At 38.7% G+C, this 17,621-nt stretch overlaps 1 protein-coding gene across 2 annotated transcripts; it reads left to right on the top strand.

The window, feature by feature from the left end:
- The first annotated feature begins 6,659 nt into the window (after window positions 1-6,659).
- Window positions 6,660-8,927, top strand: LOC111895734 (deSI-like protein At4g17486). Of its 2 annotated transcripts, none has more exons than XM_023891811.3 (4): window positions 6,660-6,867; window positions 7,544-7,787; window positions 7,891-8,178; window positions 8,418-8,927. In XM_023891811.3, exons 2-4 carry the CDS (start codon window positions 7,565-7,567, stop codon window positions 8,699-8,701), a joined length of 795 nt encoding a protein of 264 aa, XP_023747579.1. In that variant the 5' UTR covers window positions 6,660-6,867; window positions 7,544-7,564; the 3' UTR covers window positions 8,702-8,927. The 2 variants fall into 2 exon arrangements, with proteins under 2 accessions (XP_023747579.1, XP_023747580.1); XM_023891812.3 differs by lacking the exon at window positions 6,660-6,867 and adding an exon at window positions 6,899-7,092.
- The last annotated feature ends 8,694 nt before the right edge of the window (window positions 8,928-17,621 follow it).

Below are 17,621 nucleotides of genomic sequence, written 5' to 3'. Positions count from 1 at the left end.
GTGAAAAGGGGATGTCTTTGTTGTTGAAAAAAAATGTATTGACCGGTGTGCATGATGTGAATTTGAAGAGATGTTCTCATTGTCTGGCAGGTAAATAAGCAAAATAGAGTTTCCTTTAAGAGTCATCCTCCTTCCAGGAAGGAGAATATACTTGATCTGGTACATTCCGATGTATGTGGTCCCATTAAGACTAGGACACTTATGGGTTGCTTGTATTTTGTCACATTCATCGATGACTATTCAAGGAAAGTATGGGTTTATACTTTGAAGACTAAAGATCAAGTATTGGATGTGTTTAAGCAGTTTCATGCCTTGGTTGAGAGACAAACTGGGAAGAAATTGAAGTGTGTTCGGACAGATAATGGCGGTGAATACATTGGTCCTTTTGATGCTTATTGTAGAGAGCAAGGTATTCGACACCAAAAGACTCCTCCAAAGACACCACAGTTGAACGGTTTAGCAGAACGGATGAATAGAACATTGGGTGAAAGAGTTAGATGTTTGCTTTCACATGTAGGATTACCTGATTCTTTTTGGGGAGAAACTTTGAATACAGCGGTACATGTTATTAATCTTACTCCTTGTGTTCCTTTGTCTTTTGATGTTCCTGATAGGGTTTGGAGTGGAAAAGATGTTTCGTATCGTCATTTACGGGTATTTGGATGCAAGGATTTTGTGCATATTCCCAAAGATGAAAGATCAAAGCTTGAAGTGAAGACCAAGCCATGTATATTCCTTGGTTATGGTCAAGATGAATTCAGTTACAGGTTATATGATTCAGTTCTGAAGAAACTCGTAAGGAGTCGTGATGTTGTATTTGTTGAAGATCGGAGTTTAAAAGATATCGATAAGACAAAGATAGTTCCTCAATCTAATGATGATCGTGTTGATTTGGGTCCGGTTCCCCCTCAACATTTTGAGCCAATTAATGAAGATGTTCAGAATGATGAACAACATGGTACTGATGACAATGATGTTCCAGAGCAGTCGGGGTTGGATGAGGATTTTCATCCAGAGTTACCGGTACCTGATATATCACCATTTGTCCCACTTAGGCGGTCTACGAGAGATCGTCATCCTTCCACCTGTTATTTTGCTGATGAGTATGTTTTAGTCACTGATAGGGGAGAACCTGGTTGTTATGTAGAAGCTATGGAAGATGGTCATAAAAAAGAGTGGGTTGAAGTTATGCAAGATGAGATGAATTCCTTGCATGAAAACAATACATTTGAGTTGGTGAAGTTGCCTAAAGGCAAGAGAGCTTTGAAGAACAAGTAGGTCTACAAAGTGAAGACTGAAGAGCATACCTCAAGGTACAAGGCTAGATTGGTGGTCAAAGGGTTCAGTCAAAGAAAGAGTATTGATTTTGATGAGATTTTCTCTCCGGTCGTGAAGATGGGTTCCATTCGGGTGATTCTTGGTTTGGCTGCTAGCCTTGATCTTGAGGTTGAGCAAATGGATGTCAAGACAACTTTCCTTCATGGTGACTTGGACAAGGAAATCTATATGGAGCAACCTGAAGGTTTTCAGGTTAAAGGCAAAGAAGACTATGTGTGTAGGCTTTAGAAAAGTCTTTATGGGTTGAAGCAAGCACCAAGACAGTGGTACAAGAAATTTGAGTCAGTCATGGGTGAGCAAGGCTACCACAAGACCACTTCAGATCACTGTGTTTTCTTCCAGAGGTTTGGTGATGATGATTTCATCATTTTGTTGCTTTATGTTGATCATATGTTGATTGTTGGCAAGAATGCGGAGAGAATTGTTCAGCTGAAGAAACAATTGAGCAAGTCTTCTGCTATGAAAGACTTGGGGCCGACAAAACAGATTCTTGGCATTTGGATTACTAGAGATAGGGCTTCAAAGAAGTTCCATATGTCACAAGAGCAATACATTGAGAAGGTGCTTTACAGATTCAACATGGATAAAGCTAAAGTGGTTAGTTCGCCTCTAACTACCAACTTTAAGCTGACTGATAGAGATTGCCCTTCTACTAAGAAGGAGATTGAAGAGATGGATAGAGTTCCATATGTTTCAGCAGTTGGGAGTTTGATGTATGTCATGGTGTGTACAAGGCCAGATATTGCCCATGTAGTTGGTGTTGTTAGTCATTTTCTGTCAAATCCGAGAAAGAAGCATTGGGAAGCAATTAAGTGGATTTTCAGATATCTACGTGGTACTTCCAAATTGGGTATAACATTTGGAAATGGAGCACCTATGCTTGTTGGTTATACAAATTCTGATATGGAAGGAAATAAGGACAACATGAAATCCACTTCTGGATATTTGATGACTTTTGCAGGGGGAGCTGTGTCATGGCAGTCATGACTGCAAAAGTGTGTTGCTTTGTCCACCACTAAGGCTGAGTATATGGCAGCAACAGAAGCATGCAAAGAGTTATTGTGGCTAAAAAGATTTATGCAAGAGCTTGGATTTATACAAAAACGCTACGTGGTTCTTTGTGATAATCAAAGTACCATTCACCTTGCTAAGAATTCTATGTTTCATAAAAGAACAAAACATATCGATGTAAGGTATCATTGGATTAGAGATGCTCTTGAAGACAACTTGTTTGAACTTGAGAAAGTTCATACTGATGATAATGGTTCCGATATGTTGACTAAAGCTTTAGCAAGGGAGAAGTTGAAGATATGTTGCTCGATCGTCGGGATGCCGAACTCTTCCTCATAGGCCAAAAAGGGGAAGATTTGTTGGGTTTTCTATTGGGTTTTTTAGCCTATGAGGAAAGCCCACTTATTTGGCCCATGTATATATATATATATATATATATATATATATATATATATATATATATATATATATATATTACATGCCCTAATTCCAAAAAAACACACAAAAAAAAATTCTAAGCCACCTAGAGCAATAGTGAGAGCAAAAGAGAGAAATCAAAGGATTCTTCAATTTCCGTTTTTCTGGACACACCTTCAGTGTTCCTTTGTTTCCCGGAGATCCAACGGTCCGTTTTCTCTCATTTTTGGACAACAGCTTCCCAGCATCGAGGCCTTCAGATCCAACGGTTGAATTATCGATATCAGCTCTAGAGACTCGGGAATCGTCGCTTCTGTTTGCTGCTGGAAATCAGGAACGTTTTTTGGTGATATTCTTCTTTGTCTTTGCTTATTTGATTCCATATGCTTGATGTGATTTAGTTCCAAGTATATGATGATTATTATATGCCTCTGGTACATCTAGAGAAGACTTTGTATTGCTCTAATATTGGTGATAGTGGATTTGAAGCGGCTCTAGTAGTCCCGTGGTTTTACTCTCTTTTCTTGAGAGGATTCCACGTTAAAATTCCGGTGTCTTTATTGGTTGATTACTTATTGTTTTAGGTTGATTATATCGATCATATAACTTGCATTGGGGCTGATTTGTTGCAAGTGAAACTATCCTATTTGTTTGCATCCTAAAAGGTTCAATCAAGACGGGAATAGTTTAGTCAAACGAAATATTATTCCGCATTGTTATTTACCGTTGTGGCTGCGTTTTTCCCATCACTTCCTACCTTTAATGAAACTTGGAAACAAATATTATTCTCATTTCCACAAATTTTCGTTTTTTTCTCTCGTTATGTTGAACTTGGGAACATGGTGTAAATCCATTGAATGTCAAAGTGACATCTTACTATAGTATAGTTTAATCCATTAAATGACAAACAGACATGTCATCTCATTCAACTTTCCTATTAAACTCACTATTATGGATGTTCTAAATACTCATAGCGGTCAAGTCATAAAATTTATATAATTAGCTATTTAAAGTTTAGATGGACTATATCTTTTAAGTGTTTGTATGATTATTGATATCCTTCCACTTGTTGGTTATTTTTTATGTTGTTCGATTGTGGTTCTTATACAACAGCACATTTCGACTATGTCGTTCCAATGTCGATACCCATTGGCCTTTAGGTTTGTGTAGTCTCTTAATCAGTCATAGGTAACCATTCATACTTTAAGTTGTCTCCAAATGAGTAAAAATGAAGTTGTCCTTGAATTAATCGCTCCATAGCCTGCCTCTTCTAGTCATTGCCTCCAAAGTTCAAACCTCCATACCCTCATCACCTTCCAACGTAAGATATGTTGTGATTATGATTTGTGTGTTCATTTGATTTTTGTGTTTGCATGAGTTTGTGTGTTCATCTAATTTTTGTTGATTTTGTTAACTTTGTATGTTCATCTTTATGTGTTCATTTTGCTTGTGGTTGAATGTTTTGTTTGTGTTGTTTAAGTTATTATTACCATATTTTTGTGAATTAACTTGGAATTTTTTAGTAGGAAATGAATGGTTTAACAGAGGAGCGGAACAGATTCTTTTTCAATGTTAAAATGCAAAATTTATTCATTAAACAACTTCGTTCAGCAGCTTAACCTGAATTATTCAGGCATCATTCCGTCCTTTTAATTAATGGTTCATCTATGAATCATTACGTTTCTACTAAACAACCTCTAAGACTTCCCCGTATCGAAGGCTCGATGAGGTCAAACAAGAATGTATTAAACTACAGATCATTCAATTTTCTACCAAACAAACATTACACTCCTTCCCATGGGATGTGTTAAGCTACCATGTCACATCGATGTAGGATATATTAATAAACACATGTCTAACATCAGAAAATAAGAAAGGGAAGGAAGCCATATTATTGGCGAAATTTGTGCAATCAATAGTGAATGAAGAAGATTCAGTTGTTGGAGGTGCTTGGTATATTTGTAGAATTCGTCTTTTACGTAACAAGGGATTGGAAATCCTAGATTGTACCTAAGGGTTTATTTATTAAACATTAAAGCTTGAAATTCTCTAATCTTTTGACAATTGATATTTGAACATTTGGACATTGATTTGATGTTAATAGCATTAGTAAACACTTTGATAATGTTACTTGGTGTCCAAAACATTGGAAAACCCCTTACCCACCACCTACAAGTCTAAATGGATTGAACAATGGTTATTTTTTTTTTGTAGGTATTTCTCAGTGTAACAGGTCTATCTTCATGGATGTTCGGATTAAAAAAGAGTCTAGTTTTGATATGGTAGATTGGTAGTTGCCACATCTTTTATTTAAACTAGGAAAGGGCCCATGCTTTGCATGGGTCGGGAGTTTGTATGTTTTTTTATTTTATGGGTCAAAATGTAAATGACAAAAGTTATGTGGCCAAATTCAGAAACCTTAAAGATTTCTGTTCCAAAGCCCCACGGGATTTAATATATATATATATATATATATATATATATATATATATATATATATATATATATATATATATATATATATATATATATATATATATATATATATATATATATATATATATCAAAGAGATGTAGAAAGTTTTAATATTTCTTAGGTCGATTGGCTTAGAAACTTCTATTTAAAAAAAAAAAAAGAAAAAAAAAACTTAGTTAAAAAAATAACAGTTATGATGAAATGAAAACTAATTAAAAATACATATATATCCATACATTTCGAATGTGTACGTTTGAGGGCTGAGGCAATTAGAAAAGGAATACATTTCGAATGAGATAATTCGTCTTTTAATGGGAAACCTATAAAATTCAAAATAAAGCATAATTTTGGTAAGAAGTAAAATTATTTGCTTTTAGTCCCTATAGTTTTTTCTTGACTATCCACTGTTTGTCTTGATTATTAGAGAATGACACTACCATCTTTCTTTGAAAAGTTTGAATGAAGGGAATGCTTACCATCTTCGACTTCAATTTTATTATATCATATTTTTATAAGGTATATTATGGTTATAACTTATAACCTTAATGACAATTTATAGTTGTTAAGCAAAATGTAACTTTTATAGAAACAAACTTATGCCACCAAAAAAGTTTTGATTAATAAATGGATTTACCTAGCGTCCAACATTGGCCGCACCCGACCCAATCAAAGATATGATTAACTCAGACTTCTAAAGCCTACCCGACGGAACAAAGTCTATTAGTGTGAAAACTTTGCATGATTTAGCTAAAAAAATCTGATTGTTTTTGTTGAATTTATCTTTTAACATTAAATTACAAATAAATAAATAAATAAAAATAAAAAGCATACGTATATTTATTAATATAAAAATGTTCAAAACTAAATATAAAAAACTTACAAAATTAAATTTAAATAAGTGTCTTATAAATAACAAATACAATGAAAGTAAATTGAAAAAGTTAGAGTGCATAATTTGTAGATGGTTGTTGAGCTACCAAATAATTTCAATGATTTTTTTATGTAGGTCTAAGCGGTCCCAATTAGCATTTTAAAATAATATGATAAAACCTAACTTGTAGTCCTCATAGGTTGTTCAAAAAATATATGACCGATCTAAGTCTAAAAGAACGTATAATTTTATCTTATCTGATTCAATCTTCAGAATTAATTCTAACTCATGTAAAGCCCATTTTTTTTGTATGTAACTCTAGATCTACGAATGATAGGGGATAATGAGATACAACTACAACTCTATAATACATCATATGCTACAAAATACATTATATACACATAAACGAACTAAATTTTTGTCTCATTATGATATCCCTTTACAATACTTGTGAAGTTTATAACTATAGGAACTAAAACGGAATATAACCAAAATATAAGGATGTAAACTAGAACTACTTCACATTCATGATTCATTGACCCAATTTTCAAAGCTCAAACCCCAGTTTTTCTTCACATTTTGACCAATCACTTTCGCTTTATTCCCTGAATCAAAACAAAAAGAACAGTCTTTATAGAGATGATTACCAGCTCAATAATTGATAATCCATTGGAGTAGAGTAAATTATAAGCAGATTGGTGTTCAAGAATTCTTTCCTTCTCTCGAAGGACGAAAGAGTGTGGGGTTTTTCAAGGTAATTTAACGTAAACCATTTCTAGGGTTTAGTATTTCTCCCCGGGATTGTATTCCCTTTTTCGAATAATCTTTTCGGTTTCTTTAAATCTTCAATTTGTTTATTGGCTTCGATAAGTATTCGAACATTTGTTTTTTGTTTGATTGTAATCTCAAGTGCTTTCATGTTTTCTGCATTTCGATTCTGCAATTTCGTCTTTGATTTCATGATGGATTCAAAAATTGTGTAAGTTTGATCTAAATTCTCTTTCTGGATTTTGAAATTTTCTTTGGATCTTTACTAAAACCCTCTTGTCTGATTCATCTTCTCAAAATTAGATTCAAATTTGCATGTAAATCTTTTTTGATAGTTCAGATACAGAGTAGTTCAGATTTCATCCATTTGCAAACAAAAATCTGGTCACAAAAGTTAAAATACGCTTCCAAATCTGGATTACATCGCATTTCTCGCTTGTTCATCTTCTTGTTTCATTGTAAAAGTACAACAACTTAGTCTTACTTCAGTCGTTTAAAGTCCTCAATCAACGAAAATTCTTCATTTCTTGTTAATTTCTTGTCAACTTCTTCCCTTTTTCTGTTTTCCATATTCCAATTTTTGTTTGTGCAAAATTGGTCAATTATAGAATCTCATACTCCATTCCTTAATCAAAATCATAACTCGATCATGACTCATGCAGATCTAGACGACGAATTTCACCATGTTCTTTAGCTTCACACCTTTCAAAGGCATGAAATCAAAAATCGTTCCTTACTATATGAACGGAAATCCATCCAGTCTTTTCTGCATCTTACCACGAGACGATTCTTCACGCTTTTTTCCTCCTGGAAGCGCCCCTGTTTACCTTAATGTCTACGACATCTCCACCATTAACACTTGCATTTCATGGACAGGCCTCGGAGCCTTTCACACAGGATTAGAAGGTGATTAAACCAAACCTCCATTTCTTCAATCATTTTTATTCTCCATTTTATCTTTATTCATAATTCTGATTGTTTGTTCTTTGTGATGGTTGATTACATACAGTTCATGGTGTCGAATATGGTTTTGGGTGTCATCAAGAATCAGAAAGTGGTGTTTTTGAGATTGAGCCTAAAAAATGCCCTGGATTTAAATTTAGAGAGTCGATTTTAATGGGTACTACGAAATTGAGCCCTAGTCAAGTTCAAAGATTCATTGAGCTCCAATCTAATAACTACTATGGTGACACGTATCACTTATTTGGGAAGAATTGCAATCATTTTTGTGACGATATGTGTCAAAAGTTAACCGGAAACAAAATCCCTAGGTGGGTTAACCGGCTAGCCAGATTAGGTACACGACAAAACTGGTTGTACTGTTTTTCTGATACTGATATTGATGTCAATAAAACAAAATATGTATAAGTATTTAAAATACGACATTTCTTTTATTTTCATTGGACCGGGACCGATGTCAATGAGACGGTCAGGATTCATGTTTGTAGTCTGTCCTGACAGGCTGTGAGACTGATGTCAATGAGACAGAACTGTGTTTGGGTGTTTGTAAGCTAATCTTTTGAAATGATTTTGTAGGTTCATGTTGTCGTTGTATACTCCCGAAATCAATCAAGGGTTCGGCTGTGAAAAACAAATCAAACTCTTCTGATGATGATGATGAGTATGAAAAAAAGAGTTTAAGAGGTTCATTTAGTTGTTTCTCATCATTTTCAACGCATAATAAGTTGAGAAAGGTGTCAATTTCGTCATTATATAAACATTCACTCTACAAAGGATGCCTTCCACCATGGGAGTTACAAGTGGACTCACAAAGGCTTTGTGAAGAAGAAGAAGATGAAGATGAGGATGATGAGTATTGAGTAAAGTGGATTTTGTCATGTTTCTTTTTTTTTTTTTATCGGTTTTGGTGAAACACCAAAGATTTTGTGCAATTGATATGAAAAAGATAAAAGATTTTCGTGATTGTGTTGTAAGATTTTCCCGAATTTTGATGCTTGGGATTTGATTGTAAAAATATATTCTTTGTACTTTGGGTATCTTTAATAGTGGATAATGTACAAATGGAATTGATGCTTTTTTGACTGAGTTGATCTTTCTTTGTGTTACGATATCTTTGAATTATCTTTATCTTCTTTTATGGATTTAATTACAAAACTTAGGGATTGATGAGAAAACGGGAAGTGTTATTAGTAATATTGGCAATTCCTTTTATAATAACACTTGTTAATTGTTGTCATAAAAGTAGCAAATACAACTTGTGTAAAAAAGATTTATGTAATATTAAGGAGAATTTCATCTATATCTTTATAAACTTTTATATTTTTATATCTATATTTTTATAAAATTTCAAATTACATATATATTTTAATAAAACCTATGAACTTATATATATACCTAAAAACTTAATTTAATCATATTTAATATATTAAAAAATAAAAACATTTTTATATTGATTTTTTATTATTATAAAAATAATTAACTTGTAACATTGTAATATTATCATTCGTCCACATTGCTATTTTCAACCTATTTACTTCATGAATTCTTATAAAATATTGACACCTATATGAAAATTAGTTTTCTATAATTTTACAAAGGAAGAACAAAATTGTTTAGAAATGAATAATCGTAGGTCTCCTAAATCGATTATAGAAGATAAAATATATTGTTCCAACCAATCAATAATATGCAATCATCGAGTTTTGCTAATCGATAATGCAAAATAAGAAGTGACAAAGAATGATGTCGTGAATAAGGAGATCGATTATGAGAGAGATTACAAATATGTGTTTTAATAATTTAGTTATACTCTAATTAAAAATATTGTTTTTAATTTTTAAATATATTAAATATGATTAAATTAAATATTTGGGTATATATGTGAGTTAATATTTTTTTGGAAACGGCCGAGATTTTATAAAGAAGACACCGCTAGCAAGAAACTAAACGAGGGCCAAAGAGTTACAACAAATACATATCAAGAAATAGAAAGTAGGGGGGGGGGGGGGGGGGGGGGGGTTTACATTCCAATTCTCCCAACTACAAATTCCCTTTTACCCCTATATTTGATCCAAAGATAACCTAATGACTTAATGTTCTCGACCGCTTGAGTAGGATAACATGCCAATCATTGAAATACTCTGTTATTCCGTGATTTCCAAATAACCCATAGCATCCCATAACATATTGCAGTGAATCTTTTCCTACGATTGGAGCAGTTTCCCCATTTGTATGTAAAATCAATGAACTCCCCCACTGTGTTTACTATCATATCATCAACCCCACACCAATTGAGATTTTTTTTTTCTCGAACCAAACATGCAAACAGACATTTGATGAGTATGTGATCTGCATCCTCCTGCTGATTTACAAAGAAAACGCAATACATTAAATCAATTGGTATGTTCCTGTGAATAAGTTCCATAATGCAAGGTATATGGCCTTGCACAACTTTCCAGATGAAACCCACCACCTTTATTAGGATTAACTTACACCAGCTAATCATATATATATATATATATATATATATATATATATATATATATATATATATATATATATATATATATATATATATATATATATATATATATATATATATATATATATATATATATTAAGGGATAATGATTTGAGAGGGTAACGAACTTTTAACTTTGATCACATTTAGTCATTGATTTTTTTTCGTGCTTGATTTACCCTTAAACTATTTAAAATTGTTCACATTTTACCTTTATGACTAGTTATTGCCGGTCATAAGGGTAAATATGAACAATTTCAAATAATTCAGAGGTAAATCAAATACGAAAAAGTTCAGGGACTAAATATGAACAAAATTTAAAGTTTGTTACCTGTAACATCCTGCTTCGAATCGTTTCGTAATTCAGGGTTGTGACCAGTGTTCTAAAAGGCGCGCCATGGCGGGCGCCAAGGCGCGCTATGGCGTGAGGCGCGGCGTCGACGTTACGAAAAGCTTCATAACGTTGCTGTTAGGCGTGGCGCGTGGCAAGGCGTGATATGGCGTGCCATGGCGTGTTATGGCGCATGTTTTTTCGTTTGAGACACGTTTTTTTGCTCCATTTTATACCTTTTCTAATCAAACATACAAGTATTGTGTTTTTTTATTAACTTTCTGTTATTAGTTGTTGATATAACACTTTTAAAAACTAGGTATATTTGATATAAATTTATATTTATGTGGTAATATAATTATAAATGAATACAAAATCACCGCCTTACATCACGCCTTGAAAAACGCCATGGTTCGCCATAACTCGTTAAGCTTGAGGCTTAGCCTTGCTGCCACGCCACACCTCACGCCTTTTAGAACCTTGGTTGTGACCCAAAGATCAGTTATCATAAGGCTTCGAGCCTTGGGGGAAAGAGAGATTTAGACCCCTTTGGATATGAGTAATGTAGATTAGGTGATCCAAGAGTTCGATTGGTGCTTTGGAGCCCGATGGTATAACTGTAAAGTGATAGTTCGGACCTTTTATGAATTTTGGAATTAAGTTCAGAAAGTTTTAAGGAAAAAGAGAGTTGATAGGATTGTAAAGCTTCTCATTGCCTTTTCGTGGATATGAAGAACATCTAAAACGGAGTTGGAACGAAGAAGTTATGACTGTTCGAAGTTGGAAATGATTTGCGGAAAAATTGAGCTCACGATGTGACCAATTGAAGCTCATAACCTGAGAAGCGTTTAAACGAAAATGTTGATTTAAACTGTGCTCACGACGTGAGCATTAGGAGCTCACGTCATGTGAATTGTGTAACCCAAGCCCACGAGTTTTAGGGTTTTCAACATATATAATGGTTAGTTTCGTGTTTTTAGGGCATTTTATGAGCCTCCATCATATCTAGATCCTCTTGAAAGAAAATCTAGCCTCCCTTTCACCATTTTGAGCCCCTTCTCCTCTTTCATCCATTTATGAAGATTTTAGTGCTTTGAAGAAGAAAAATATGTTCTTGGTGCTTAGATCCAGCAAGCAAGTTCTCTCACCGTCGTAAAGATCATACCTTGGATCATGGTTAGTCCTCAAGTTCCAACCTTTATGTGTTATTCTTCTATATCTAGACTTTTATGCGTTTTTCTTCATTTTGGAGGTGGTTTGAGTGGTTGGATTCCATAAAGTTGGCGACCTTATGGATCCATGATGTCCCTTTGAGGTTTGGTATGCTAGATCTATAGTTTGGTTGAGTTTTGGTCCCACGCATGAGATTTGGATCTCATTTTCACCATTTTGACCTAATTAAGTTTAATACATGTATTCGACATGCATGTCCATAAAGCAAAGATTTTTATGATGCTTTTGGTGTATAAAAGTGTAACAGCCCGGATTTCCAGGTATCTTTTATGCTTATGTTTTTGGTGTTTTGTGAGGGGACTCGGCGAGTTGGAGCTCAGACTCGCCGAGTAGGATCGCGGTTCTGGACGCGGGTTCACGCCTGGACTCGGCGAGTCCAAGGTATGGACTCGGCGAGTCCGCGCTGTTTAATGAAACCCTAATTTCTCGGGTTTGGGACCTATTTAAAGGGCCTTAAGGCCGTCATTTGTGCTCACCAGACCCCTGAGTGAAACCCTAGCGAGTTTGAGCGTTTGGAGCAAAGTAAGGAGCCATTATTGACCTTGGAGGTGTTATATTGCAAGGGAAAGGAAGCAATAGCTAAGGGGAATCAAGAGGAGCCACTTCCTGAAAGATTTGAGGCCAGAACATCACATTTGAGGTACTACTTTCGAGCTATTCTCGGTTATGTTGATGTTTATGTTGATTTAGGGCTTATTGAGCCCTTTTGTGGTTAGATCTAGTGCTTCCTTGGTCCCTTAAGTGAGTTAGGTTATAGATCTGGACCGTTGGAGGTCCATAGTGTCCCTTTGCCCAAGCTTTTTATGAATCCATGAGGATTTTGGATTGGGGTCTTTGTGCTTAAGGTCAAAACACCATTTATGAGTCATGGGGTGTGTTATGAGCACCAAGTTATGGACTTTACGTGATGAATTAGCTTAGGAGGGCCAGATCTATGAGTTGTTGGAGCGGATCTGACCTCAGAAGCAAGTTTGAGTTGATGCATGGCATGGAATCGCCGAGTCTGAAGAACAGACTCGGCGAGTAGCATGAAGATTGTCCTTGACCACTCAGTGAGTGGTCCAGCTGAGTTATGAGTTGACTCAGTGAGTCAGGGAGAGTTAGAGAGGGTTGACAAGTGGACTGAGTCGAACTGGAACTCGCCGAGTTATTCTTGAGACTCGGCGAGTTGAGTCGGGGTGGCCCCGCGATTCATACCAGGTGGAACTCGTCGAGTCAGGGGAATACTCGACGTGTCAAAAAGGGAATCCTAGAGAGTTGGTGAAAACGCTTAGACTCGCCGAGTCGCCCTAGTGCACTCACCGAGTCCGGTCAAAGTTGACTGTTGATTGTTGACCAGTGTTGACTTGATAGGGGTAGTCAACCTTAGTGGTAAAAGTGTTAATTAAGAGACATATGATGTTATAGGAGGATTATAGCTCGGAGGATCGAGCACGAGTGATTCCAGGATTTGCGAGTTATCGAGATACGCGAGGTGAGTCTTCTCACTATACTTTACCTTGAGTAGGTAACCAGAGTTACGTGAACAGAGTATTTGTATGCTATATGTATGTGTTGTGTTGTACTGCATTATTTCTATGTGATTTATGTTGTGCATGTTTTAGAGTTGGAACCGGAAGGTTCACAGAGTTAGAACCTGAGGGTTCACAGAGTTTGGGTGCACGGACCCATAGAGTTATAGCCTCGAGTGGCTATTATGTGTTATGTGTATGGTATTTTGGGGAACTCACTAAGCTTTGTGCTTACAGTGTTAGTGTTGTTGTTTCAGGTACTAGCGAGGACCGTGGGAAGGCACCGGCTTGATCTGTACACACGCATGGGATTTTTGATATATATATGATCTTGGGATTTTGTATGATATGATTTGGGATTTTTAAACTTAATGTTTTTATGAAATTAAATGAGAAATGTTTTTATAATTTGTGAAAAAATATTTTGAAATTCACGGCGTTATAAGTTGGTATCAGAGCCTTGGTTTGAGGGATTCGAGTACACCTTCGGGCGTATTTGAACTCAAACTGAGGATTTGAGAAGTATTTTCAAAAAGAATAAAAGATTTTGAAAATGCAGAGCAGAGTTGTGTGTACGATCAGTCCGCGCCCGAACGGTGATTTCCCAAAATACCCTTATGTTATGTGATATTGATACTGATATGATGTATTCGCATGCTAGAGTAGGCTAGGTATTCCTATTAGGACTAGAGTGGCCTGATTTGTGATGCCTTAGCCTAGGAAGAGGTGAGCTGCTATGAGATGCTTGAGAATGAGTAGGTAGCAACGAGGGGCTTATGAGAGATCTATTAGAGGGAGGTCTATGCATGATAGAGTACTTGGAATTTGGGATCCGAAGAGGAGGACTTGGGGTGTATTTTGATACGGTGTGGACAGTAGTATTGGGCCCGTACTACTGAAAGCACCGGAGCGGTGTACAACCCAAGTAAGAATCTTTGGAATACCAAGGATCAAGGAGGAAAGATTTGACGAGTGTGAGTATGCTCGTATGGGTTCTAATTTATCGTATGTTGTATTTCAGAGGTAGATCATGGTGAGGACACGCTTGATGCCCGAGAGCAGTGATACCAGTGATGAGGAGATCCGCCGGATCATCCATGAGGAGGTGGCTGCGGCCATCAGGGCAGAGATACCGGAGATGTTTGGGTCTATAAAGACCACACTGATTGAGACCTTTGACGAGCGTTATGCCGCTCTTTCTGAGGCTGCTGTTGCAGCGGCCACCGCGGCTGTTGCTGCCGCGAGGCCGCAAGGTGGTGATGCGTTGCTGTTCCGGGAGTTCAGCAACACAAAACCACCAGAGTTTGATGGGACCCAGGATCCGGTGGCAGCTATGAGGTGGATATCTGATATAGAGGGGTGTTTCTTCACTTGCTCATCTCCTGAGCATTTGAAGGTTCGGTTCGCACTGAACCAGCTTCGCTTGGGAGCGAAGGACTGGTGGAAGTTTGTGACGGCGCACTTCACGCCTGCTGAGCTTGCGGCAGTGACCTGGGAGAGGTTCACTGCCATGTTTCGAGATGAGTACGTTCCCCAGGTGGAGAGGGAGCGTTTGGCCCAGGAGTTTCTGACCCTCAAGCAGGGTACTGAGTCAGTTACAGCGATTACCAGGATGTTCCATGAGAGGGCGATGTTCTGCCCTGAGCACGTGTCCACTGAGCAGGCACGTATGAGCCGTTATTTGAGCATTTTGAGGCGGGATATTCGGGAGTTCGCGGCGAAATCCTCGTACCGGACATTTGCTGAGCTTCAGGCAAATGCCCGGAAGAGGGAGATTGAGCTAGAGACTCACGCCAGGGAGGAGGCGGAGTCTCAGGGGAGGGATCGGTGACCGGCACAGTCTCAGCCGACAGCCAAGCGGGCCAAGCCCGCTGATCCCAAACCAGGGAGCCAGAAGGGCCACACTTGTGGGAAGTGCGGTAAGGGTCATGATGGAGTCTGCCGAGCGGGATCTTGCTACAAGTGTGGCAAGGAGGGGCATATGGCCAAGGACTGCCTTAAGGGGTTTGCGGTGTATTTTCACTGTAACCAGACCAGACACCGGAAGGCGGAGTGTCCGCAGTTACGAGGATCAGCTCAGGGAGCACCTCAGGGATCCGCCCCTGCCGCCATCAGAGCTACAGAGAGTCGGCTGGTGAAGGCCAAGGCGCCGAGGGCACGAGGGAGAGCTTTTCAGCTGACCGCGGAGGAGGTCCGCGCAGCGCCCGATGTCGTGGCTGGTATGTATTCTTTCATGTATTTTTTTTTTGATGTTGAGATATTGTGCTTATGTTATGTTATGCGTAGGTACTTTTCTTGTGAATTCTGTACCTGCCTTGGTGTTATTTGACTCGGGTGCGAGTCGGTCTTTTGTATCTTTGGCTTTTAGTCAACATATCAGTGTTAGTCGTGAGGCGTTGAGTCGGCCTCTGAGAGTTTCCATAGCTGATGAGAGAGTGATATATGCCACGGAGGTTCTCCGAGGTTGCGTAGTCGAGATTTTCGGTGTTGAGTTCCCGATTGATCTGGTTCCTATTGCGATGGGTGATGTCTGTGTCATTGTGGGCATGGACTGGTTGAGCAGATTCGGTGCGGTTATCGACTGCGAGCGTCAGCTGGTGACCATACGAGACCCTGGTGGGGGAGTTCTTTCGGTGTACAGAGAGGGTACACGTTCAGGATCAACGTTTTGTTCGGCCGCTAGGGCGAGGCAGTGTCTACAACAGGGCTGTAAGGGTTTTGTGGCGTATGTGATGGATACGCGGGTGGTTTCCGAGAGGCCGAGTTCAGTTGAGGAGGTTCCGGTAGTGCGTGAGTTCCCGGATGTATTTCCCGAGGAGTTGTCGGGTGTGCCTCCTGTGAGGCAAATGGAGTTCAGTATCGATTTGGTTCCGGGGGCTGCGCCTATCGCTAAGGTGCCTTATCGCCTTGCACCTCCAGAGATGCAAGAGTTATCCTCACAGCTTCAGGAGCTGCTGGGGAAGGGGTTTATTCGGCCGAGCAGCTCGTCGTGGTGAGCGCCTATCCTGTTTGTCAAGAAGAAGGATGGTTCACACCGGATGTGCATTGATTACCGGGAGTTGAACAAGCTGACGGTCAAGAACCGTTACCCATTGCCGAGGATCGACGATTTGTTCGATCAGTTGCAGGGAGCATCTTGGTTCTCCAAGATCGATTTGAGGTCTGGATATCATCAAGTGAGGGTGCGGGATGAGGACATCCCGAAGACAGCGTTCAAGACGCGTTATGGGCATTATGAGTTTGTGGTGATGCCTTTTGGGCTCACCAATGCCCCGGCGGTGTTCATGGATCTCATGAACCGAGTGTGTAGGCCGATGCTGGATCGGTCGGTGATTGTGTTTATCGATGACATTCTGGTATATTTGAGATCTAGAGAGCAGCATGAGGAGCATCTGAGAGAGGTTCTCGGAGTTCTGAGATCGGAGAGGCTTTATGCCAAATTCTCCAAGTGTGATTTCTGGTTGCGGGAGGTTCAGTTCTTAGGACATCTCGTTAACCAAGAAGGGATATTGGTCGATCCGGCCAAGGTTGAGGCAGTGATGAGTTGGGAGGTGTCGAAGTCACCCTCCGAGATCAGGAGTTTCCAAGGGTTGGCAGGGTATTATCGGAGATTTATCAAGGATTTCTCCAAGATCGTGGTGCCACTCACCAGATTGACCCGGAAGGGTGTTGCTTTCTCATGGGGTCCTGAGCAGCAGGCCTCCTTTGAGACACTTCGCCAAAGGTTGTGCGAAGCCCCGGTATTAGCTCTCCCGGAAGGGATGGAGGACTTTGTGGTATATTGTGATGCATCGATTTTGGGGCTGGGAGCGGTGCTGATGCAGAGAGGGCATGTGATAGCATATGCATCGAGGCAGCTGAAGCCTCATGAGACGAGATATCCCACGCATGATCTAGAGTTGGGGGCAGTAGTGTTCGCCCTCAATATTTGGCGTCACTACTTTTATGGGGTTCGGTGTACGATATACACGGACCATAAGAGTTTAAGGTACTTAATGGATCAGCCCAACCTAAATATGCGACAGAGAAGGTGGTTGGATGTGGTCAAGGATTATGATTATGAGATCCTGTACCACCCAGGCAAGGCTAATGTGGTAGCCGATGCATTGAGCCGCAGGGCGGAGGGCACTCCACTGCGGGATGTATGTTTGAGATTGACCGTGATAGCTCCGGTATTGGACGCC

The sequence above is a fragment of the Lactuca sativa genome, chromosome 7 (assembly GCF_002870075.4).
Source record: "Lactuca sativa cultivar Salinas chromosome 7, Lsat_Salinas_v11, whole genome shotgun sequence".
In the NCBI taxonomy this organism is placed as follows: Eukaryota; Viridiplantae; Streptophyta; class Magnoliopsida; order Asterales; family Asteraceae; genus Lactuca; species Lactuca sativa.
This window is presented reverse-complemented; position numbering and strand designations above follow the sequence as displayed.